This window comes from Gobio gobio (genome assembly GCF_949357685.1).
Source record: "Gobio gobio genome assembly, chromosome: 4".
Lineage (NCBI taxonomy): Eukaryota > Metazoa > Chordata > Actinopteri > Cypriniformes > Gobionidae > Gobio > Gobio gobio.
This window is the reverse complement of record NC_137100.1, coordinates 37,944,132-37,971,307: the sequence shown is the minus strand read 5'-3', so window position 1 is coordinate 37,971,307 and position 27,176 is coordinate 37,944,132. Positions and strand designations below refer to the sequence as shown.

The window sequence follows — 27,176 nt, the reverse complement described above, 5'->3', positions numbered from 1 at the left end:
GATGTACTTACCCAAATTGCCATTCGAAATTATACTGGCATGAATTAGAATTAGTGAAAATAAAAACTTACTTACCTACACAGAAAGGAAGTGGTGGTTCACCAAAATGTGGTGTGATAACAGAATATTACATTTACTCAAACTGGAATGACCTTACCTTAACCCAAGCAGCATCAATGAACAAGATGTTATACTTTTACTTATCTGGAAAAGGTGCACCATCTGTTGATTAAAAAATAAAAACAATAGTCAATAAACTACATATTATTTTACAAATGCCTTAGCAGCCAATGTTTTCATCAGCTCTTTAGCACTGATACCCAAACAGTACAAATAATATAGAAATAAACTCTAAGCTTCAATATAAATCTAGCTTAAATTTTAATGTGAAAAATTTGCAAACATTTAGCATTGCTATCTATATAAACGGACTAGCAATCTAATCACAACGAGGCAACAGCTAGTATGTTATGGCACTGAACCATATACTGTACATAAAACAGACAACTGAACAGACAATTAATTAGCCTACCTTCCATAAGATCGCCGCTGCGTGACTACAGGATTTCCCCTGACCCGCGACACAGGAGCACCCGGCCGTCTCAATAGTGCCGGTTGATGTAGTCAGAATCAATGCAGAGTGAACGTCAGACTTGCTTTGGCTTGGTTGGACACCAGCCTTCATGAAAATCAGGTCATCGGTGTTGTTATTGATTAACACCTTGCCAACTTTTCCACTGTGGAGGTACTGATACGCCTCAGTACTTTTGTAGTTGCGCATTGTAGACCCATCCGCACCAAGTGACAACACAAAATAATTAAATATGTCCTCGTACGTTATATGAGGCCACTTCTTCATGTCATCCTCCCACTCATGAATAGTTTGAGGGTGTGGCACTGCCACTGACCTGCCATTTCGATTATGCAGCGATTTTTGGAAATGTTCCCACGACATAGTTCCCTAATTTAGTTCAGATAACGTTAGTTAGCACAGGGAAGCGAGAAAACGGAAGTGCCGCACAAAAACCGGAAGTTGGACCCATGTTTACTTCCGCGTTCGAAAATAAGGCGAATACTACATCGTTTTGAGTCGGTTTCAGCGTTCTCGTGTGTACACAGATATTTCTTGAAAGGAGGAGGGGGTCGGAGGGGGTCGGAGGGGGTCGGAGGGGGTCGGAGGGGGCCGGATAGGGAAAGCTCTGGCTTCCTGTGAATGGGGCCTGGGAGTTCTGAATAAACACAAGTCCCAGTCACGCCGACCCTGTCTTTTTCCACCTTATTCTACGAATTTTGGAACCCCTCTCAAATACTTTTACTACGTTTTTTTTACCATCACAGCTGTTGAGATGAACAAATTGTGAAAGTGTTGATTATAGCATTATTTTTAGATCTTTCCCCATCACATGAAAGGCTGAAGTGATGAGCATTGAGTACATAGAGTCACAGACAGTCTTGATCGCGTGAATGCAGTGATCTTGTCATTGCAACGATATTTCTCTCACAAAATGCTTTCACCACAACTAACAGCAAACACGACATCGACAGGAATACAGTAAGAGCTTCGTTGTGCAGCATAACAGCGTCATTCATTATAACGGCAGTTTGGGCAAGTGTGCAGATATACTCACAACGTGTGATTGACAGGTCCGAACATTATAAAGAGAGTGTTCTTTGATCGCTAATCTAGCATCTAATCACAATTTAAATAACAGATTCGTTTCATGCTACTAACAGAAACGATGTGAAGTTTATAGTTTAGTCACTGGCTTGATTCACTGATGCATAAACAGTATTAAACGATTTAGAAAGAAAGTCTGTGTGAACTTGAATAATTATACACATCAGAAATCACTGATCACAGATCAGGCATTAATGAACACTGTTACTGTTTGTGGCAGTGCTGTCGAATCCATATCATAAAGTCTGTTTGTAAAGCCTTTGCTGACATTGCGACTAAAATAAACTGAATCCATTTTCTCTGGGCGGGCAAAGCAGAGGAAGGGGAGGTAACGTTTCCCCGTATGACAACATACAGGGAAGATTCCAGATCGGCTTGTCTGAGCTTTCATTTTCTCAAAGGCAGACCAGGATACCCAGAACTTGGTTTACACTTATCGAAATTTCTAGCCACATGGGGACCATATACAGGCTAGGGGAACTCATATTAATGTCAGCAGGCCGGGCTTACGTTTTGGTAGCCCGTCTGGAAAACACATAGCCCCGGGACATTGGGCTTTGCGAGCCCTGGCCCATACATGTCCGAGTTGGATCCCGAATCGCAATGAACCATCAACACCACAAATAAAGGATTCTTCAGCCTTTGACTGCGTGCTAAGGTACTGTATGTTCAGTTAGACACGTACACATAATCAATAGATATCAAACGATCTGTAACTATACAATACTATCACATCGCTATAAAAATTTTTTTACTTACATTAGGGTGTTGCTTCCTTCATTAATGTAATCTCATCCTGTCTGCAAATCCAGTCTCTTGTTTACAAATGAATCTGTGGTGAAATGAAGGAACAGACGCACAATGTCTTCCCCACGTGAGCTGGTTATTCATTAAAAATAAAGTTCATCCATGCATTCATAATATTGGAAGCCGAATGAAGCTTATGCGGTATGTTTATTGCTTAGAAGTTCGATCCGGTTTAGCTCTATGTAGGCCTCAATCATCTCAGGCACGAGACGGTGGGCGGGGCTACAGAATCAGGTGTTGTTCTTCTTCTGATGAGGCGGTGTTTCACCACACTCTGACGTCACAACCTGGCACATTCTGAGATCGATCGTTTGCTGGGCCTGGTGTCAATAAAAGCTTTTCTTTGACTAGCAAGGAAGATTTCAGCTCCGAAACTTACAGGATATTCTTATATTATCATGACCTTTTATATATCAAAAGCTCAAGGGAAAGATGATTTCTCAATTCAGGACCCCTTTAATAGGGGTACCCCAACAAGAGGGTGATGCAGCAGGCTGGTCCTTTCCGCTGACATTCAGCAGGTTTTCAACCTAGTTTTTGGGCTTCACACCTGGGTCCCAGGTGCTGCTGTCCTAGTTGTGCTCGCCTGATTTCACACTAGACAGGCAATGGTCATTATGGTGGCACCATTTCGACGCAGCACGAGTTCCCTTGAAAGGGATAGCCTCAGTTACGACTGTAACCTTGATTCCCTGAAGAGGGAACGAGATACTGCGTGACATTGTTTGGTCTAGGTGCATTTTATAGCTTCCTGGTCATGACGTCACCCGCCTATGCCATTGGACTGATTTCACACGTGCTTCACGACACAATCAGGCAGAGCGTTCTCACAGCATCATTTCGACGCAGCGACTCGTTCCCTCTTCAGGGAACCAAGGTTACAGTTGTAACCTAGGTATTTTCACAGTGATGCCTTAGAAGAACTATTTTTGGTTCCCCAAAGAACCTTTCAGTGAACACTTAAAAGAACAGTGGTTTTTTTATTAGTGTGAAGAACATTTAAAAAATCTAAAGAGCCTTTTTCTACTATAAAGAACCTTTGGTGGAATGGAAAGGTTCCAATGATGTTAAAGGTTCTTCATGGAACCCTCAATGCTTATAAAGAACCTTTATTTTGAAGAGTGTGACCCTACAGAAAGCATTCTAATATGTTTCTTGAACAACAAATTAGCATTTCTTATCATTAATGTTGAAAAAAGTTGTTGCTTAAATTTTTTTTGTTGAAATAATTATAGATTTGATAAATCCTTTAGTGTCACTTTTGATTAAGTGAGTATTTTGAGTATTAATCTAATTTTTACAAAAAGTTTGTTTGGTAGACAGAGCAGAAATATAGCATGAAATTTCTCTGTAATTTTACTTACCTGTTTCTTTCTCTCTATAGGACTGGGTGACGGCTACAGATATTATCATCTCTCTGGACAGATTGAACACTTTTGGAGACGAGTTCTTCAAAGATGCCAAAGTGCTTCGTTCATATTTTTATGCCATATCTGATTTCTCCGTGGGGGGCAGGTAAAAAAACACAACTATGTAAATATGTTGTATGTGTTTTAGCGGTCACCAATGTTTCATTGGCAGATGGATACTGATAAAGAGAAAAGAGAAAGGGAGCAAATGATGGACAATGGGTGATGAATAGGACAATTAGAAAGAGAAAGATATCAAGAGGAACTGTGCTTCAGCAAGAGAGAGAGAGCGTTTTGCTAACCATTTAATGGGTGTTCTACATCTTAAGTGTATTAGTAGTATAAACAGGATGTGGAAGAGACAGTGTTTGTGTATTTGTGTGTTTGTCACCATCTGTATATTGTTTGTGTCTGTGTCTGAGTTTGTGCATGTCTGCTTTTCTCATTATCTGCTTGTATATCAAAGTGTCTTTTTGCCTGATTATTAGATTTTTCTTCATAATAAAGTGCACAAATATGTTAATGCTAGTTCCCTTTCAGTCAATCATGTTCAACGTTACGCCGATACTGATGTATGGGGTTTATATAAGCTGGCCGGCAACTCACTCATTCAGCTTTTTGCTTCTGAGCCGAGCTGTTGTTTTTTACTCGCTCTGCCATTCGCCTTTGCTGAGAAATAGGAGACATTCTTTTGTTGGAGAAAAGGTGTATTCAGCTGTGTTTTGCCCCACAAAGTGCACAGATAAGAGCAGTGATTCCACCTTCAACACAAAAAAGAGCAGTTTTCCAAAAAAGAGCAAAACACGGGTGACATTGCGTATTTTTCAAGATGGCATTCCACCCGTGTATTTCTGGATGCAGTTGTTTCATGGCCCCCTCTGACACCCACTATCTCAATGGTGGGGCAGCGAAAGGGTTATGTGGAGATTCCTCAGGTGTAGCATGCAATTGCAGTGCATTTATGCCCGCAAATATACCTGGTGGAAACTTCGGCCTTTCCGCTCCACTGCCTGTTTTTTTATGGCGGCTCTTGCTGCTAAGGCTTACAGTGCTGCTGGACAGGTTGCCTCTGCCCTACATGCTATTGCTCTCTTGCAAGTCCATCAGGCCAAAGCACTAAAAGAGCTAAGTAGTTCTGAGCAGGGGTTGATGCAGGAACTGTGCACGGTGACTGACCTTACCTTCAGGGCAACAAAAGTCACGGCGCAGCCCCTCGGTCAGATGATGTTGGACGAGGCTAAACCTGGCTGAGGTGAAGGATGCCGACAAAGTTTGAGTTCTCGACGCCCCCATCTCCCAGGCTGGTGACACTGTTGAGCACTTTGCCCAGCAGTTATCGGCAGTACAGAAGCAGACAGAGGTAATTAAACACATCTTGATGCTGCCACTAAACCACAAAGGGCTGCCCCTCCGCCTGTCGGTTGCTGAGGGCGTCACCCTGTGGCACCTACACCTGCTCCAGTGTGACCCGAGCATCAGGGAACATCTAGGGCGCAAAGTCGAGGCCCCCCACAGGGTCTACGCCTCCTAACGCATCTCCAGCCAAACCTTTGCCGGAATCGTGGAGCCAGGAAAGAGTTTTACCACACTCACGGCCTCTACTTTTGGACGCTACACCTCCTGGGCTGGGCCCCTGTGCTTCATCTCACTGCCCGCTTGTGTCACTTGCTCAGAGTTTGGGGGCCTGGATAGCGCTTTCAAGCCCATCTCGATGGCTCATTCGGAAAGATCACACTCGGCTATGCGATATTCCAACTATAATCCAACTATATTGACAACTGGCTCATTCTGGGTCACTCTCGATATCTGTTATGCAAGCACAGGGATCTGGTACTCATGCACCATCAGCAGTTTGGGGCGTCGGGTCAACTGGGAAAAGAGCAAGCTGTGTAGAGTATTTCTTTTTTCCGCATGAAGTTGGATTCGGTCTCAAGAACGAGTGTGCCCAGTCCTGGGGCATATGGCATCTGCAGCCATGGTCATATGAGACCGCTTCAGCACTGGCTACATGGCCAAGTCCTGAGATGGTTATAGTGCTCCGATACACATCGGGTGACCGTCACACTGACCTGTCGCCGCACTTTCAGCCCGTGGTTGGACCTTGCATTTCTATAGGAAGGGGTATCCTTAGAACAAGTGTCCAGGCATGTTGTTGTCACAAAAGATGCCTCCAGATCAGGCTGGGGCAATGTATGCTTTCTCATGACAGCTCATGCTCCTGGGGGATTGGAGATTCCATCCCCATGTGGTCCAGCTGATCTGGAGTCGATTCGGGGACACATAGGTAGACCTGTGTTTGCTTCTCCAGAATCCTCCCATTGCCAGATTTTTACTCCCTGTCCAAGGGGACCCTCGACATGGATGTACTGGCACACAGCTGACACTGGAGTTTATGCAAGTATGCATTTCCCCCAGTGTCCAGGCATGTTGTTGTCACAACAGATGCCTCCAGATCGGGCTGGGGCAATGTATGTTCTCTCACGACAGCTCACGCTCCTGAGATTGGAGACTCCATCCCCATGTGGTCCAGCTGATCTGGAGTCAATTCGGGGACACATAGGTAGACCTGTGTTTGCTTCTCCAGAATCCTCCCATTGCCAGCTTTTTACTCCCTGTCCAAGGGGACCCTCGACATGGATGCACTGGCACACAACTGACACTGGAGTTCATGCAAGTATGCATTTCCCCCAGTGAGCTCACTTGCACAGACACTGTGCAGGGTCAGGGAGGACGAGGAGCAGGTCTTGATGGTTGTGCCATCTGGACCTGGTTCTCGCATCTGCTGCCTCTTGCGACAGCCCATCCCTCCCTTCCCCTAAGGAAGGATCTTCTTTCTCAGGGATGGGGCACCATATGGCACCCGCATCCAGATCTCTGGAACCTCCATGTGTGGCTTCTGGACTGGCAATATTCAACATTATCACTCAAGCCAGAGCCCCCTCTACTAGGTGAGCTCCACCTTGAAAGTGTATGTTGCTGCTGCTGTTGCTGCTGTTGCTGCTGTTGCTGCTATTGCAGCTCATCAGGATGCAGTGGACAGTAGGTCTTTGGGAAAGCATGACTTGATCATCCTGAGAGGCACCAGGAGACTAAATTCTCCTCAGCCATGCCTCATCCCCTCATTGGACCTCTCTGTAGTACTTACAGCTTTGCAGAGAGCACCCTTTGAGCAGTTAGAGTCAGTCAAGCTTAACATCCTCTCCCTTAAGACAGTGTTCCTGACCACGCTCATGTTCATCAAGAGGGTGGGGGACCTGCAGGTTTTTTTGGTCAGCGAAATGTGCCTGAAATTTGGGCTGGCTGACTCTCTCGAAATCTTAAGAACTCGGCCTGGATATGTGCCCAAAGTTCCCACCACTCCTTTTCTGGACCAGGTGGTGAACTTGCAAGAGCTTCCCCTGGAGGAGGAAGACCCAGCCCTTGTGTTGCGGTGTTGCTTTTATGTCGCATTTATGTTGACCACACTCAGATCTTTAGGAGCTCAGCAGAAGGGAAAGACTGTCTCCAAACAGAGGTTGACCCACTGCATAGTGGATGCCTTTGCCCTGGTGTACCAAACTCAAGGCATGCCATGTCCCTTTGGAGATAGACCTCCTTTTGGGCGTTAGAGCATGGCTCCTCTTTAGCAGACATTTACAGGGCTGCAGGCTGGGCAACACCCAACAAATTTTTGAGATTTTATCATCTCCGCGTGAAGCCAGTTTCTTCCTGTGTGTTAACAGTATAATAGGTTTGTGGCAAGAAAACTGTCTCTGTGCCCCGCTTGCACTTATTTTTTCTCCAGAGGAGTTCCCCAGCTGGCGAACCCTGGATTGAGTTTACTCCAACACCCTTGGCAGTCAGACATGGCGGGGGAGTCTGACGCCAGGCCCAGTACTTGTGTACATGCCCCCTTTTGTCAACCCCTGTACTGCACTAGGTGCCCATTTGTAGCAATTCCCCTTGGATAATCCCATATGTGTATTCTTCCATGGTATGATTTCCCCATCGGTGTCTTTTCCTTGACAGTGTCTGCTCTGTCAGAGCTATGCGTTTGTAGTAGTTGCATTCCTTTCCAGGTAGGACCTACCACAGATATTTCTTTCATATGTAGTACTACCCCAATGATCAGTCCATATGTCTATTTTCCAATTGTTACCTCCCTACTGGCAGGATGTGGCCTCCGTAATGTCCCTTTCCATCTGGACTTGGCAAGCTTCCCTAGTGTTATCCAACCAGTCGTGGCTGAATAGGGTAAAGAAGAAAGTCAGTTATCGACCTTCCCCTTGAAAAGTTCTGTCCTTCCGTCCCACCAGGTACAGAAGTCTGTTCGATTTACATGGGGAAGTGTCAGCGGTTGTGGTGCTTTCCATAGGGACCCCATATGTCAGTATCGACGTAACTTCGAATGTGACTGACTGAAAGGGAACGTCTTGGTTACTGTTGAAACCCTTGTTCCCTGAGGTTCCCTAATTGAGTTGCTGGCCAACTTATATACCCGTATGTACTCACCAATTTTTTATTGGCCCATTTTACTTACTACCCAAAGGTGATTGGGCTCCCAAGTGAGACCCCATACGTCCGTATTGCCGTAACGTCAGTTACAACAGTAACCGAGACATTATCAGGGCAAGTTGGTGAAAATACACATCACCTGCTTAGCTGTATTTTCTGCCAAACAAATAGCAAACACTGTGGTCAGAATGTGTTTCTACTTAGTATTTTTGAAAGTATTGATCAACTCTGCCAATTCATATTTGCTTTTAAGGGCCCTGTAGTAGCATCTCAAATTTTGCTTTGTGTTTTGGTGTCATGTGGTTTTAAATTCAACCATCTGAATTATTTGTATTTTGTCTTATTTTTGTAGGCAAAGATAATTTTTTTATGAATGTCCACAGAAAACAATGAGCCTTGAAAGTATGCTAATAATGTGCACTCAACTGTCTTGCAGATGCAAGTGTAATGGCCATGCCAGTGACTGCATGACCAATGAAGAGGAACATTTGGTGTGTGCTTGTGAGCACAACACTGCAGGGGTTGACTGTCAGCACTGTGCTCCCTTCTACCAGGACCGGCCATGGGCACGGGCCACCGCTGATTCAGCCAACCAGTGTGTGAGTGAGTACGGCCTGATTCTGTGTCTATTTGGAGTAGATCCACCATGAACCTGAAAATCCTACACTCAGATTTAATGGAGACAATGGCGATAAATAAATAAAATAAATAATAGAATTACAAAATATATCAAAATATATATGCAAAAAATATAGAATAGCAAAAGATTTATTAGGTCTAAAAAAATGTGTATGATCTTATAAAAAGCTTGAAGTTAATCCTGTTAAAAGATAAAAGTTAATCCTGCAAGTTTCATCTCCTGGTTAATTAATTTAGTGACACTGCAACGTTTTCAAAAATTACATTTCTCAATGCAAGCTTGCAAAGAATTTAGGTCTTTCACCATCTACCATACATAGTATTGTGGAAAAATTCAGGGAATCCAGAGAAATCTCAGACTGTGTAGGGCAAGGTTGGAAACCTCTGTTGAATGTGCTTCACCTTTGAGTCCTCAGATGACGTTGCATGAGAAACCGTCATGTGTTAAATATAGCCACATGGGCTCAGGAGTATTTTGGAAACCCCTTGTCACTTAACAGTCTGCTGCTGCATCAAGAAATGCAACTCAAATCTCTGATGAAAGGGCAGTTGAACAGCTGTCCTATCAGACAAGATTGGGCAAAAATTCCATTTGCGAAAACAGCAACAATTACTATCCTCAATTTCTGAACATTTAAAAAGTGTAATTAAAAGGAAAGGTGATGTGACACCAGGCCTGTCGCAAGGGGGGTGTGATGCCCTGTGCGAACGTGATGTGCGAGACCCGGGGGTAGGCTATAGCTTATTAATGGTGTCTACTTTTGCTATAGTGACGAACAATTTGTTGTTTATGTGGATATTTAAGAGAAAAAAAAATGTATATTCAGTTTAACAGCATTAGGTTCAAGAAGTTAAACTGTGTAACTGAACTGGGCATTGCGCACATTTTGACGCTTAAATTATGTTCTAAATTATGAATAGGTCAAACACGTTTGCAAAACGGCCTGAATCAACTTGAATGAGTTTGGACTGCTGTCTCACTGAATCATCGGAAGCGATTTCTCAGTAAAATAAACAGACAGTATTGAGTGGACCAGCGCTATTTTTCAGTATTTCCTCTGTGAATATGCGCTAAATGGATGTCTGACAATGTTGTTGCTTTTTGCAGTTGTCAGATTTAAAAACATTTAAAATATCTAGCGATAGAGTAAGCTTTACTTATTCTGTGGTGCCATTACTCTCACTGATGCTTCGAAAGGTGAGTAATAGTTAGGCTACGCTTATTTAACTTTAATAGTGTTAAATAAAAAAACCTTTTGTGCATATCGTCAGATGAAATGCAGGCGTCCGTGCTTTCTCCGTCCATGCAATAAATGCAAATCCTTGAATGAGTGTGCATTTTTAGCATATTTACTTGAACTTCTTAGGTAATATCTATGGTTTGACCCAATTCAGAATTTGAATGGACTGTGAATAAAGCTTATGCGATGCCATGCTGACTGACATGTATATGCGCATGAATCACTGTCACACGCACAATCTCACACACAGAGAAATAGGCTATTGCAAGTTACTGCATAATACATTTTTAACAAGCAGAATAATAAAGCCTCAAAATACACGTTTAGCTATGTTTTTTAACTATTAACTATTTTGAAAGACAAAAACTGGCTTTACATCATCAAGTCAGCTGTCACTTTACTTTTGTGCGAGGCCCTGGTAAGGCTCGAGGCCCTGTGCGGTCGCACACTTGGCACAGCACTTGCGACGGTACTGTACTCTGTACCAACTTTTTTGGAGTGTGTTGCAGCCATCAAAATCTAAATTTGTTTATATTTACAAAACACAATTAAGTTGATCAGTAAAATCATTGGAAAACATTTATTTTGTTCTTTTGTTTAGACCTTAAGGTTAAAGAGAATGAACAAATCACAGATTCTTTTGATCACAGATTTGAATGCATTTTACGAAATGTCCCAACTTTTCTGGAAATGGGGTTGTAGATGCTCACACCAGTCAGTAATTCAATCAAACAATGCATCATTTAGCCTTTTAGCACAATAACTAAGAAAGTTTCATTTGTGTAATGTGTTGTATGTTTGTGTGCTGTCTTGCGTCTCTGGTAAATACTTTAGGGGGATGCTGTAATTGGCTATTCTGACAAACCCATAAGCCGGAAAAAGCCATGTTAATTATTTTCATTCTGTATTCCACTAAGCTCCACGTTCCTTTAATTAACTTTCAGTGGTCAACAGATGGGTTTCTGTTGGTAATTGTTGTCCCTTCTCATCAAAGTGGATTTAATGAATAAACAAGTTTTTTGGTTTCAAAAGTAGCACTATCTGTTGGTGAGGAGGTGGAATCAACTGCAGATGCATTCCATGCATGGTCGCTTTGCAAAGTCCTTCATCACAGACTGTGCCAAGTTTATCATTTGCATGGCAGACTCTCAGAGCTGCCACCATATGCCTCTCTCTTAATGCTTTAAACAGATACGTTAACTGACTAAGGACGTCTTTTTTACCCTCCAGTCTTAAAGTGGAGAGAAATTGTGAGAGAAAAGATGAAAATCCAGCTTGCAAACGGTAAAAAAATGCTTGTTTGTTTTAGCCATTTTGATGGTTTGTTACCACGGCTTTCTTTATATCTGCAATATAAATGGTTTGTTAAATTGCAATATTCTTCTTTGCATGACTGCATCCACCAAAAATAGAAGAGTAATTAGAGCAAACTAGAAATATTTATTCATCACATCTTTTAAACAAGCATATTTACTAAAATATTTATAAGTACATGTTGCAACTATGTGAAACCCGATGTTTTTTAATTAACCAGAATTTTTTGTTTTTTCCTAAGTTTGTTCCAAGTTCATCTGTTTTGGCTGGGCTCTGCATTGAACACAATACATTTACAGTAATACATGTTTTATTTAAAGGTGAAGATGTTTTCAACACTGCCCATCTTTCATTGTTCAACAAACACGTAGTCCTGCCACAGATTCACTTTGTTGGTTGAATCAATAAGTATGTCTATACATGTGTCGTTATAATGGAGCTCCAGCAGATTTTTGAGTAGTTGATCTACAGTCTTTATCCTTCTGTCCATATATGTTGGGAAGGTTACTTTGGAAATGTAATAGGTTACAGTTTACAAGTTACCCTATTTAAAATGTAATAAGCAGTGTAAATATTTCAGTTACTTTAAAGTAATGTAACTGGTTGCATTTGATTATTTTCAAAATTTCTATAGAATGTTTTCAACTGGTAATCATTTCAAACATTTAAACCAGGCAGGGTTAACCTTACAGCATAGCACTCACTGATACTGTCAGACTTTCAAAATCCTTGAAAGTTTAAGGATTATAATATAATTTTAAAGCACAGCCACCACAAAATCAGACTAAAGCACCTCTTTTTACTTTGAGATGGTTCTGAGGTTAAATACAGATTTCTGGATTAAATTATTTTTAATTTCCAGCACTGGAATGCCTTTTTAATCACTCTTGGTGGCAACTGTCAGACAGGTTGCAGCCTAAAGCTTTCAGCGGCAATGTGGATTGATGTAATTGGCCGATGTGGTACGCTGCAAATTTAAACAAGAGAGCCCATCGAAAACATCAGAATAGCCTCGCTTTACTAAACAGCCTTTAAATGGCAGGAGACATGGTGCACATGAGAAACAGGCGAAGCAAAAAATTAATATTATTCAAGTGAAATTGAACATTAGCTTTTAACAGAAAATATTCAGATGTAGCCCTCTTTTGTAGTCATTAACATTTTCATAAGTAACTAATTAAATTACTATTTTTCTCAGTAACTGTAACGGATTACAGTTACCTGTATTAAATTATGTAACTGTCAGGACTTCTGAAACAGGACCCAGTTGCAGAGTGAGCAAAAGACAATTTATTGACAGGACAGTTCAACAAGGCACAAGAGGGTAGTGGATGAGTGAGTCCAAACAGCAGGGCAAACGGGGAACAATGACAGGACAGATGAGGGTGACTGCTGGAACCAGCCCCAAGATACAGCAGGTAGAAGAACCTCTGAGGACTGACCAGGCAGATGGTAGTGGTGAAGACAGGGCATGACACAATGAAGCAGAGATCCGTTCTTGCTGCTCACACACTCAGAGCCAGTCCAGCTACCAGGCATGAAGGATGCAGCAGGCAGGGAATCCCAGAGAGGAGGCAGGAACTAACACGAGACAACACTCAAGACAACAAAAGAAAACCAAGCAAATAAAAAAAACTAGCGAAACTAGAACACCAGAAACAAATGATAACTTAATATAACTGGAGTTATAAAAAGGAAAAAACAAAAGAGAAACCAAAATAAAGCCTGGAGAAAACTAGAGCAAAATAAAAATAGAAACTTGACTAAAAATTCAGGAACAAAGAAAAAACTGAAAATAAATAAACTCAAAGCCAGAAATATAGGAGACACTAAATCTAGACCTGACATGGCAAGATGAGCGAGCAAGCAAACACTGAAAACGTACATACAACAAACCAGCAAAGACCAGAGGGAAAGGAGCTCAATAGAAAGGAGCTCAATATAAAGGGGAAAGGAGCTCAATGTAAAGGGAAAAGCACATGAGGATCAGGTGAGCACAATTAGTGAAACGAGGACTAGACAAGGACTAAACAAGGGGGCGTGGTAACAGGAAACAAGGAGGCGGGACAAGAGGAACACACGGCAGACACAAAAAAAGACAGAGCCATGTGCTTAGACACAATACAAACATAGAAACATTAAACAAGGACAACACAGACAAGGCTGCCAGGGCAGAACCCTGACAGTAACACCGGTACATGTAACCCAACACTGTGTATGACACAATGTGTAATTGAACATTTTCAGGATTTAATACACATTGCATCTTTCTTTTGAATCATGTGCTCAATGCAGTGGCCAATTGTAGTCCAATTAACATGTTTACACAATGGACGAAACCGAGCTACAATCACACTATCTAGATCTATTAGTCCCCAAAACCGGATTTCAGTCAGACTAAAGCGTTTACATTACTTTTTTTTTTTTAAATATACAAATTACTGTTTCATTTTTAAATTGATATCAATATTTTTTTAAGTCATGTTTCGTAAGCACACTTAGTGTTGCTGTGTTGGGCCAGGTTTTCAATTGTGCCTGAGCCATGTACACTACCGTTAAAAAGTTTGAGGTTGGTACAATTTTTATGTTTATTGAAAAAAGTTATTTAGGATCACCAAAGCTGCATTTATTTGATCAAAAACATAGTAAAACAGTTGTGAAATATTGTTACAATTAATTTAAATTAACTATTCTATTTGAATATATTTTAAAATGTAATTTATTCCTGTAATGGCAGAGCTACTTTCAGCATCATTACTCCAGTCGTCAGATCCTTCAGAAATGATTATAATATACTGAGTTTGTGCTCAAGAAGATCGTATTTATTATCATAGTTGAAAATAGTTGTGCTGCTTAATATTTTTTTTCAGGATTCTATCCCCCAGTTTCACAGACAAGGCTTAAGCTAGTCTCTGACTAAAATGCCTGTTTGAGCTGTTTTAACTGAAAGCAACTTGCTGTACACTATCATACCTTAAAATCTGTCAGTGCTATTGTTTTGTCTCAAGATGCACACCAGTAATGTTTTTTTTTGTCCTAACTGAGCTAAGGCCTAATCCTAGCTTAATCTAAGCCCTGTCTGTGAATGTGAAACCAGGCCTTTGATTGATAGAAAGATATCATCAAAATATTTGAAATAGAAAAGGATTTGAAATAAAACATTCTGAATGGTACTGTACATTTTAGTGAAATGCAACAATCTACATTAAGAAAGTATTTTAATGTAAAAAAAAAAACAACAACATTATACATGTCCTTTAATAAGAATTTCTCCCTATCTGTTGTACGTCTCTTCTAGTGTAATGGAGTGTAGTCCTTTCTTCAGTGGCAGCTCAAGAAACTGTGTCCCATTAGAGAGTGATAATGTGATGGTTATTGCAGAGTCAATATACTGACGGTACTGTAATAAAACGAGTAATGCCCCACAATGCTCCCCTAGGTGGCAGATGTATAAAAAGCAGACATTGTGCTTTCTGGTTTGGTGATGTGTTGAGAAGAAGAGGCCTGTGACAGGGGAGCTTATTATTGTGTTTGTGAAAAGGCCTATTAAAAACTGAACAGGCTGGTTTAAATAAATGTCCACTGCTATTTCTAATCAGCTTTATCTTTTTTTTGTTTTGCCTGTTTTTCCTCTGTTTCCTCCATACCTGTTCCTCCACTTCTTTCTCTTACTTCTCAGAGTGTAACTGCAGTGGTCTTGCTGATGAATGCGTGTTTGATGCTGAGCAGTACCGCAGCACAGGAAGTGGAGGGCGCTGTGTTGGCTGCAGGGAAAACACAGCTGGCCCTCACTGTGAGCAATGCAGAGAAAACTTCTTTAGATCATTACCGCAGCAGCCCTGCCAAGACTGCAACTGTAATACAATGGGTGAGCATATGCAGACTGCAACTGTAATACAATGGCACACACACTCAACAAAGCAATTGTGCACCAGGCACACTCATACACACTTTCACTAGGCCTTGTATCTTATATTAACCCATGTAATTGGACTTAAATGCTCTCTATCTCATACACTCATGTAAATGTACATATAGCCTACATACTGTATACTGTAAAAAAAATTCAGGTCTCCAATTGAAAATGTTCAAGTGACCGATCACATCTAAATTTTTCAGTTGGCCAAATTGAATTTCTGTGAATTGATGCAATTTAATTCACTGAAATTCAATTTGGCCAACTAAAAATTTTTTATGTGATCGGTCACTTGAAAATTTTCAATTGGAGACCTGAATTTTTTTTTACAGTGTACAAATACAGCTCTGAAGTAACTACAGTGGGAAAAATAAGTCACACAAAAACTGAAGCAGAAATTTAAACTGTTTTTTTTTTCTTCTTCTAACAATAGCTATCTATTTCTACTATAGTAGCAATAGCTACACTGTAAAAAAAAAATCAGGTCTCCAATTGAAAATTTTCTAGTGAGTGATCACATCTAAATTTTTTAGTTGGCCAAATGGAATTTCTGTGAATTAAATTGCATCAATTCACAGAAATTCAATTTGGCCAACTGAAAAATTTAATTCAATTGGAGACCTGAATTTTTTTTTACAGTGTATGTTTCCATTCCATTCAACGTATGCACAAAATATCTCATAAATAATTTGCCGGGAAACCTTTTTGCCTATATCATAAATGACTAGCTTGATAAATAACTAAAAAGGTGATAAATAAGGGAATATTTTTTATTTATTTAAAAAAAATCAGATATGCTGTCTATTGGTGTGATATTTTAAATATTAATTTGCATTTAGATGTTGCTATATTAATGATTTTTAAATTTCCAGAATGCTAGGGGAAAATTTGAGCACATACAAATTATTTGTCGCTGTTTAATTACACGTTAATCGTGTTCGTCTTGTATCTGAAATATCTGATTTTGCTTCAGGTGGCAAAATGTGTGTATAAGATATGTTAAAATTAGCATGTATTAACCTTTATTGGATGAATTTTTAGACGAGGAAATGATTCTTTAATGCAACTGAAACTATCCATGTACTCATTAAAAGACCCAAAGGCTATGAATGTCTGTCAAAACCCGTCTACTCTCTTTCTGTCTCTCTCCAGGTTCTGTGAGTTTGCAGTGTGATGCAGAGGGAGTGTGTGTGTGCTGGCCAGGTGTGTCTGGTGTGAAGTGTGACATTTGCAAGTCTGGCTTCCATTCTCTTGGCCCTGGTGGATGCAGGTAATGAGAGCGAGAGTATCTCTACCAAGAATTCGTCAAATGAGGAAAAACATTTGATTCTTGGTCTAACTACACTGGAAACCCTTAAATAACTCACACAGAGCAGAATTCAGCCAATACGCATTAATTATAAAGGTACAAACCAACCAGAAGGTCCATTAACCATTTACTACTTACCCCATCACACTAATCTTTGGAACAGAACAATACTGTAAAACTAATTTGATTTAATTCAAATGACTCCACAAATGAAACATAATTATATCACCATTTCAGAAACCTTTTTAGGGATAAAACACTACACCATTGCAGAATATCTGTACGCAGCGATAGATTCAAAAATGGAGAACAACCTTGACAAGATAACCAGCAGACGCAGGAAAACATGGCTTCCATAAAGAAAGACAGTCTGAATAATAATCTTAATAAAATTGTACTATGATACCATGTTAACAAATTAACAAACAAACAAAAAAAACAAAAAAAATATTGGTAGTGCCACAGTACTTGTTTATTTATATGAGGAATAGTGAGTGATTTCACTTGTATCTGCACCTCTAACACGGAACTTATGTTCATTATTGTTGTACTTAGTCTTTAGACTTTAGTTGTTTTTATTTTATTTTTTACTTTATTGTATCTTTCATATTGTACCTCAATGGTTTTAATTATTGTACATTACCAATCAAAAGTTTGAAAAAATAATAATATGAAAATCTCTTATGCTCACAGAGTCTGCTTTTATTTGATCAAAAATACCATTAAATATTAATATAATATTAATACTATTAAGAAATACACAGATCAGGCATAACATTATTACCTAATATTGTGGTCCCCCTTTTGCTGCCAAAAAAGCCCTGACCCGTTGAGGCATGGACTCCACTAGACCGCTGAAGGTGTGCTGTGGTATCTGGCAACAAGATGTTAGCAGCAGATCCTTTAAGTCCTGTAAGTTGCGAGGTGGGGCCTCCATGGATGGGATTTGTTTGTTCAGCACATCCCACAGATGCTCGATTTAATTGAGATTTGGGGAATTTGGAGGCCAAGTCAACACCTCAAACTCGTTCTCCTCAAACCTGTCACATGGTGTTTTGGTGTTGGTTCATGTTCATTGTTCCTTGTTCATGGGAACAAGTGGGGAGCCTTCGCTCCCCACGTGCATCAATGAGCCATGACCCTGTCACTGGTTCACCACTGTTCCTTCCTTGGACCACTTTTGATAGATACTGACCACTGCAGACCGGGAACACCCCACAAGAGCTGCAGTTTTGGACATGCTCTGACCCAGTCGTCTAGCCATCACAATTTGCCCTTGTCAAACTCGCAGAAAAAAATCCTAACGCTTGCCCATTTTTCCTACTTCTAACACATCGACTTTATGGACAAAATGTTTACTTGCTGCCTAATATATTCTACACATTAACAGGTGCCGTGATGAAGAGATAATCAGTGTTATTCACTTCACATGTGAAGTGTATTATTACAATTGGTGTATTTCGGTGTATTATTACAATTTAAAATAACTTTTCTATTTTAATATATTTTAAAATGTAATTTATTCCTGCGATAGCACAGCTGAATTTTCAGCATCATTTCTCCAGTTTTCAGTGTCACATGATCCTTCAGAAATCATTCTAATATGCTGATTTGATGATCAAATACCATTTCTTATTGTCAATAAAAACAGTGCTCAAACCATAGTATATTTTTTCAGAATATTTTTATTAATATAAAGTTCAAAAGATCTTTTTTTTAATAGAAATCTTTTTAAACATTTTAAATGTCTTTACTGTAATTTCTTTATCAATTTAATGCATCCTTGCAGAATAAATGTATTAATTTCTTTGAGAAAATCTCACTTATCCCAAACTTTTGAATGGTAGTGCATATTTAATTCAAACCTTTTGTTCAATTGAGTAATTATTATAAGAATTATTATAAGAAAGTAAGAAAGAAAGATTTCAGTATTGAGCTGCATACAGATTATATCCACTTGAGGAGATTTGCGCATTGCATATGCACACTCAATGATGCAAATAATGGTATAATGCAAAAGAAAACACAGGAGAAAGGCAAACGTCAAACAAAAATGTCATACCCCACTGCGCTTTCATGTGGGTCAGTGTTTTGGGGTACAAATTAGTTGGTTCATTGGAGCGAAACTTGAAAGAAAAGAGATGAAAAGAGAGAGTAAGAGAGGTGAGAAGGTACTTGTCAGGTAGGAAAATTATGGGTAATCGCAAGGCAGGCAAAACCGTGGTTTCAGGCCATGTTGCAGCAGATCATGGTGAGATTTAAAAAAAAAAAGTTTACACCCGACAGAGCAACTCTGACCTAAGGCTGTCAGCCAACTAACCTGCACACTACAGGCACATCAGTGGTGGCTCATTCATCTATTTATATCTGTGTATGTGCATGTGTGTTCAAACAGGTTGTGTGAGTGTGATGACAGGGGCAGTGTAGGAGTGTGTTCAGCTGAAGATGGGCACTGCTATTGCAAGACTAATGTAGAGGGACAGTCCTGTAACAGGTGACCTTCTACTCCTCACCCTTGCATACCATCTCTCTCTCTGTCTTTAATTCACATCTCTTCTCTCTTTATTTCTCATCTCCAACATTTGGCATGCATTTCACCATTGATGTGCACAGAGCAAGAGACACACATATTAGTATATTTGGCACAGAGCAGGTCCATGACACAATTTTTTTTTTTTTTTTTTTTTGATTGCCAAATACAGAAATCAGTCATTTATGTAAATTGGGTAGTATTTTTGATTAGTTATAATACATTGTATTTTGTTGCTTAATAGGCCCTCTAGGATTCCCACATCATACACAAATACCTCCTGTTACCATAAATCAATGGAGAAATGCTCATTTACACTCCACTCTGCATCTAACTCAATAAATAAGCACCACATTTCCCACATCTTCATATAAATTATTTTGATCATTTTGAGGAAAACTGAACACTCCCTACCAGTACTTTATGTCTGCTTCATGTGTCTTTGTGTTTATTATAGGTGTAAACCAGGCTCCTTCCACCTCCAGCTGGATAACCCAGATGGCTGTAAGAAATGTTTTTGCTTTGGACACTCCCTCGCCTGTTCATCCTCCAATCAGTACATGGCTGTTAATATTACTTCAGACTTCCTAGAAGGTAATTTATCTTATTTATCATATTATTTTAACATGATTTACATACTGAATATAAGTGTTCACAATTCTCTTTTATACATAGTAGGGTCTAAACGAACTGAGACCACATTGAAAGTGTATTTAATATCCCATTTTAACAAAGGTTTGGGATTTTGTAATGATAAAAGTTGAATTAGATTCCGCACATATTTCAGATCATTCAAATTGAGTGATCAAATTTGTGACATTAATCATGTGACTTCAGACAGATGGTCTTGACTCCATTGAAGCACAAGACACTCTTTGGATCATCTAAAATCATTTTGGCTTTACAGAAACATTTGGAGTTCATGCAGCTCAGGTGCTGCTGCCATTAAAGCAAAAGAGAGAAACCCCACTTACACATTCTGAAATGTACAGAAATTAAAATTGTACTATTTGTTGCGATGATCGTTCAATTTGTGAAAAGCATTTTATATTAAATAAAAGAAAAGGAAATGAAAGCATTTTTACCAGGGATATTTGTTGTGTGTACACTGTGTTCAGATTCAGATGGCTGGAAGGGTGTGTTCTCCGAAGGGCACGAACAATCCCTCATCTGGAAGGAGGGAGAAATCTATCTGTTGCCCTATAGAGAGGAGAATGGCTTCTACAAAGCACCTGGTAGGACAGCAAGTAGGCACTTCCCCTTAGAACATGTGTTGGTAAAAGTTGGCCTGCCTTGAAATTACTCTAGACTATACTTTAACAGACTAATTACAGTCTCTGTCACGATGGTTGAGTTGTTATATAGTTATGCTCCCAATTAGAGAAATTTCAGGACGATATCTATCAGTTAGACATCAATTGATTTACACAAGTCTGTTCTCTTCTGAACAACTGTACAGAGCAAAAATGTAGCTTTTTTTGACTTTGTGTGATAGTGTCATTTATTATAAGCTTTTTTTATTTTGCAAAAACAAACAAATGACAAACAGTGAGCTAGAATTAGCATGCTCGGCCATAAATAGTATTTCATAGAGCAGCCTTTGAAGATAAACCAGTTATACAGGCAAGTCCAGAGGCATTTTAGCCCACAGAGTGTAGTGGACAGGCTGAGGGGGTTTTACTCTTGTCTACACAGCAATTTACCGCCACGGGAGACACTTAGCCAGACCAACTTGGCCGCTCACTCTGGGAGAAATCCTGCTAACATGACGTCTTCATGTCTCACACATTTTCTCATGGGCTGCACGTAGACAAATATACACCAACACAATGTCTTGGGATTGAATACCCTTAAAATACATGAATGTGTGTTTTTTTGTGATGCAAAAATTGAATAGTAAGGTTTTTTATGTATCCACAATGCCCTAATGTGCGTGTTTAGTCTCATCTATCTTTGTATTACCGCCATTGACTGGCTGCAGAATGCAGTGTTGCCCTTTTTGCTGCTCTTTGGAGCACTTGGTGCTGTTTCTCTTATCGCTGCGGTACAGGGCTTGTTTGTGCCGTTCTGGCTGCTCGGCTAAAATGCGCCGAGATCTATTGCTCCCTCGATGCGTTTAACGATCTCATTTGCTTTCCTTCCCTCTCTGTTTCCCCGTTCGCTCGCGCCTCCTCATCCAACATTTAGAGTACAGCCACCCTGACGACTCCAATGGCACCCAAGGATCTTTTAGATTATCCTTTTTATAAACGTCGTTCGTTGATTTGCGCTGTGCGCTTTATTTGGATCTTTAATGCTTTTCACACATCACTGGTCTCAGGAGAGAGAAAATTTCTATGTAAAGGAGGAACGTTTCCCTGATTAAGTCTGTCTTGAGTATTAGAAGGAGTTTAATAGATACTATGAGTGTGTATGTTTGTGTGCAAATGCTTTTTCACTTGAATAGCTCATCTAGCTGGGCACAGCTTTGGGCTTTTGACACTACTGAGGCTGCCATGTCAAGTGAGGGGTGACAAGATACCATAGCCAAGCAGCCAAGCCAAGAGTTTAGCTGACTGACTGAGCCAGACTGTGTGTGTGTGTGTGTGTGTGTGCGCATGTGTGTGTGTTTGTTGTGCAATCTCCCCAGAGGTACATCTGCTCCATGGTGAGAGGACAGAGTGGAACATTTATCATAGCTTTGAGGAGAAAACAACATGTCACATACACACACATGCACACATAAACACACATACACACCTCCCAAAAGCTGGTCACAAGCTGTCTCAGAGTCACAAACACAGATGGAGAGAAACGGAGGTCGCCAAGAGATTAGAGTTTGAGATGGATGGGGGTTGGAGGGAGATCTAAACGTGCCCGTCCTCAGAGAGTCGCGTCCAGGTACCACATTGTGCCCATGAGCAACTTGGCCCGTGCACCCTGACAGCCAACCATATGCCTGGAATAAATCTCTCCGGCAATCATGGCTCCTGGCGAGACATATCAGATGTGATCAACTGAGACAAGTGGCACAAATTATGCTCAATCCTTTAATCACTGAGATTGATGTTTAAAACCAGGGTTTAATCGTAATATCTCTCCCAACTTCTCCTCCCTATGTAAGATTGTGCTGATTGTAAAATGCAGACATATCAACAGAACTGCAGCAATAAGGCCAATTATATTTATGAACAGACACCTCTATTAAAAGGTCTGATATATGCCACATTGATTCTGCTTCGGGAGAAATGGGTGGCGTGGGATGACACCGGGAAAAAGTGCAAGCACACCTCACTGTGGTTGCAACGAGAAGCTCAGAGGTAAATACTGAATAAATACCTGATTTATAAGCCTGTCCACCCTCACTGACTGATCTGCCTTGCAGATCCTGTATAACAGAACAGGATCTTTGCTGTTCTATGTCGCTTTAAGGGACAGTTCACCTAAACATTATGTCATTGTTTACTTGTTGTTCCATACTTGTATGACTTTCTTGCTTTAATCTGTGGAAGATATTTAGAAAATTTTGGTAACCAAATAAAGTTTTGGTGACTTTCATTTTATGGTAAATAAATACACCCCCCCCCCCCCCCCCCCCCCCACACACACACACACACACACACAACTTCAATTAAATTAAATTAAATTACCCTTATGACACTTTATTTTCCTTTTGGGACATAAGGACAGTTATTTGTAGAAATTCCGGTTTGTTCTAGAGTTTGTGTGTCATACAGTGGAAGTCAATGGTTACCAACATTTTTATAAATATCTTCTTTTGTGTTCCACATATGAAAGAAAGTGTAAACATGATGGCAAAATTTTCGTTTTTGGGTGAACTATTTCTTAAAGGTAGTATTAAAGGGTCTTGAACTCACAGTCTTGCTTTCATTCCTTTAAAATAATTTTCTACCCTGACTGGGGTTTATTGCAGCTGTTTACACATTGGATGTTAAAAATAAAATGTTTAATTTCCGTTGCTTTAGAGATTGTTTACTCACATTCTGTCTATTAAAGTATACAAACTCAAAACCCCAGAAAGATGTAGAAAATGCATTTCAGCAGGCCTCTCCCTATAAAAAAACCCCAGATGCTCAATCCATCCCCTCAGTGGGATTGTTTGTGTGAAGCTGAGGAAATTTAATTGAGGCTCAGTGGGTTTAATTGAGTCAGGGAAAAGTTAAAGCCTGGATTGATTGTTAAGTTTGATGGCGACTCGCTAAATGTCATCAGGCTTTGTCGTCGTGGTGACGATTAATTTGTTTGTCTGAGAGAGGGTTAACACCTCCATTTAATCAAATCTGATCTTGAAGAGATAGGAGTTAAACAGGGAGTGCTGGAAGTTACAAGGGATACTGTATTCTGTTGCACTGCTAACACTATTGACTATTTTATAGCCTATAATACTTTTACTTTAATATTTTCTCATTTATAGCTTCAGTTTTTCCACCAGATACAGATTGTTGAGTGTCTCTGGAGAGTCTGTTTTGGGTGTTGGAAGAAAAAAAAACACCCGCTGTAGATATTTGATTTCTTAAAGTTTGCCTCAGCATCTCTACGGGTGCTGGAGTTTGTGAATAAGCTCTCATAGGGAAGGTTTCAGAATGATGTCAGACCTGAAAACAACAGGAATCCAACAGGTACAGAACATTTTAGCCTCCTTTTGTTGAAGTTGACTCATACTTGTCTCTGCATGTGGAACAGCAGGGGTCGGAGAAGAAAACACACTCCCGCTAAGTATCTAACAAGCTTTCACGTTGTCTGGCTTTAGAATGTTTTACAGCTCTTTGTTTTAGGTGAAGCATGTGGCGCTGTGCATGTATTTCAGGGATCAGTTCGATGGTGAAGAGATGATGGGAACAAGAAACACTTAGGGGTGCCACATAATGGTCCAGTAAGAGGTTTGAACCCACAGAGTGGTAAATGCTTTAACAGGAAGGACTATAATTTTGATATGATTTGTTTGTGGACTTTCAACAGTATGCCAAGAATTTTAGCCACTACATTTTCCATTACAACCACAAGGCCAAAATTAAACTAGCTTTTTGCCACACCTGCTAATGGCCAGTGACTTAAAACAATTTACTAATATATTGTACCAGGCATTAAACTGTTTTTGCAAAAGTTATGACACCAAAATTCTCTATTTCAGTTATGACTAAAACTAGTAGCCTTACTAATATAAATTTAAAACATTGCTTCATTTGTCTTAGTATTGTTACCGTATTGTTCTGAATATAAGACAAAACTATTCATAGAAATATTGTTGAAAAGTCTCCGTTGGTTGATTTTTATTGGTGGGTTGGGAATTATTAACAGCCGTAACTTAGTCCCACCCCCAGAGTTTGACGCAACATATGGAACATAAGTTGCAGAACGGTTGAAAGCTGTGGAGGACTCAAGCCATAGATGAGTGTGCATAACTTTGAAAAATGGCTTGAAACTTATATTAAGACAACAGTGATTGGACTCTTGGACTTTGTGCATTCTAACCAATGTCCCGTGAAGACAGAACCAGTCAATACAGTCCAGAAACCTACTTAACAAATACATCTGAAAAAATGAATTTCTCTTATATTAAGGGTCTACACTTTTACATGTCAATAATACACCTGCATCAATAAGTGGCACCAAATACGCTTTAAAGGAGTGTGCCAAGAAATACAGTGTGTCATAGTGTAATGTTAGAATATTGCGAGCACAAAAAGATGCCAACAGTCAAAGAAAAGCTTACTGTCTAAGAGCTACGCTGCCATGTTTGCGTGCCTCGCTTATGGGACCATGCTTCTCCCATAAGATACGTGATTTTGAAACATAAGACAGTACCCGGATTTCAACAAAAAATAAGATTTCACTTCTACTTCTATTAATGCAATTTTGGTAGGCTACATGGTTTTCACTATTTGAAGAATATCCTAAATGTTACATAATTCAGATGAGCTACAGGTTATTTTTATGGTATGCCATAGGGGTGTGCATTGGCACTGCCCTCACAATTCGATTCGATTACGATTCACCAGGTAACGATTCGATTCAATTCGATTCTACGATGCATTGCGATGCATCAAAATTCTACTGCACACAACAAGGCAAATTTTTAATCAGTCATGAGGCAATACAAGCAGTCAGATATTGAACAACAGATTGTATTGGCTGCTATGTGTGTATTATCACTCTCCTGTATCTTTGACATAAATGTCATTAAATAAAATAAAATTGAATGGTACAGTAAAAAGCTTTGAGACAGGGCACTTCATGAACTCCTGTGCAAATATTAATCCGTAATTACAGTCACACTATTGTAACAACAACCACCACCCAGGCACCCAGCAATAAAAATATTAAGTGCAACACACACAGTAACGTTGACACTAGGGACTCGTCAATTCTCGTGCTTGATTTTAGTGTGGCAGGCGCGTTAGCAGGGCGTAAGCAGCGCATATTTTTTTCGGCGCCCATGTTAAAAGATTAGAGCATTCACATCGCACGCAGAGGCGGCGCGGCAGCGCATAGTAGGAGGAGAAGCAGCAGTGCCGCGATCGTTTCGGCGCCGAGTCTATTTTGCCGCGCTGCTCACGCTGATTTAAAGACACAGTGGATTGTTCTTGATCAAAACTGACCAGATTAACATGGAAAATAACAAATTCCACCATGAAATCATGTAGTGAAGTGCCCCGTGTGTTTCACAATCACCATATGACATCCAGAGCTGTTAAAAAAATTAAAAACACAATACTGCCAGAAGTTTTTGCCCAAACTTCAAAAGCCTGTTTAAATTATTAAAACTAGAAGCATATATTCACTTTAATGTTAACTTACATTTATCATGTGAACTACTTATATACAACAAGTTATATGCATATGTGTTTGGGACAGAGGGGAACACGGTCGCATTTGCAGCATGCTGCCCATCATAAATCAAAGCACGAGACAGACGGGGCTCGGAGGAGAAGACCGTAAATGTGACATAATGTACAATATTTGTCTGCATTTGCAATATCCGCGCGAGACAAACGCTGCCAGTGTGAATCCACAATGGGGGCGCGGGCTCCGGCTCTCCATACCCACCGCTCCGCGTGCGGTGTGAAGCCGGCGTCAGAATCCGAAATGTGCCCAGATGTCCGCTTTCCAATCTTTGGGTGCGTTTTTAATACCCGTCTATCGCGGTCATCTCCCTCCGCCTCAGCCATCTTGATTGTTGTTGTTATGACCCTGGAAATAATTGAAACTTCACAACTTTATTGTCCAACTCAAGTCCAGAAAATAAACGGTGACATAATCGATTATGGCACTTTGCCGCATCGATGCTGAATCGTGCATGCCCCGCATTGCGATGCATCGCTGAATCGATTATTGTTGACACCACTAGTATGCCAAAAGGTGTTTATTTTTAAATGTAATCGTTGGTACATATGGACCCACTATTATGTGGCCTTAACTACTATGTACTAACATTTTAATTAATAATTTAATACAATGCACTTATTGTGTACATACATGTTTTTACATTGTACTTAAATTTAAAAAAATACCAGATGTAAATACGTCTGTAATTAATTTCTGTAGTTACATTTGTAATTACACAGTTGACACTTCCCTTATACCTAAAGGCCAATTTATACTTCTGCGTCGAGTGCACGCAGAGGGTAGTACCCTACCCTTAAACTTACCCATATCACCACACCTGTCCCTAACCCTACCCGTATCCCACCTCAATATCAGCAAAGGTGTTTTGCAATACAATTTGAACACAGTAAGTACATTGTACTTATTTTTTGATGTAAATACATAGTACTTAAGACCACCTAATATAAAGTGGGGCCGTATTTTCTTTATAAAATACAAGATTTGTCCTTTAAA

General features: G+C 40.0%; 1 protein-coding gene across 1 annotated transcript in view; it reads left to right on the top strand.

The window, feature by feature from the left end:
- lamc3 (laminin, gamma 3) overlaps nucleotides 1-27,176 on the top strand; it is a 150,777-nt gene that overhangs the window by 74,238 nt on the left and 49,363 nt on the right. The window contains exons 3-9 of the mRNA XM_079814870.1: nucleotides 3,870-4,000; nucleotides 8,825-8,991; nucleotides 15,262-15,450; nucleotides 16,651-16,768; nucleotides 19,203-19,301; nucleotides 19,795-19,931; nucleotides 20,456-20,572. Coding sequence (XP_079670996.1) covers nucleotides 3,870-4,000; nucleotides 8,825-8,991; nucleotides 15,262-15,450; nucleotides 16,651-16,768; nucleotides 19,203-19,301; nucleotides 19,795-19,931; nucleotides 20,456-20,572 — 958 coding nt within the window. The remainder of the gene's footprint in view (nucleotides 1-3,869; nucleotides 4,001-8,824; nucleotides 8,992-15,261; nucleotides 15,451-16,650; nucleotides 16,769-19,202; nucleotides 19,302-19,794; nucleotides 19,932-20,455; nucleotides 20,573-27,176) is intronic.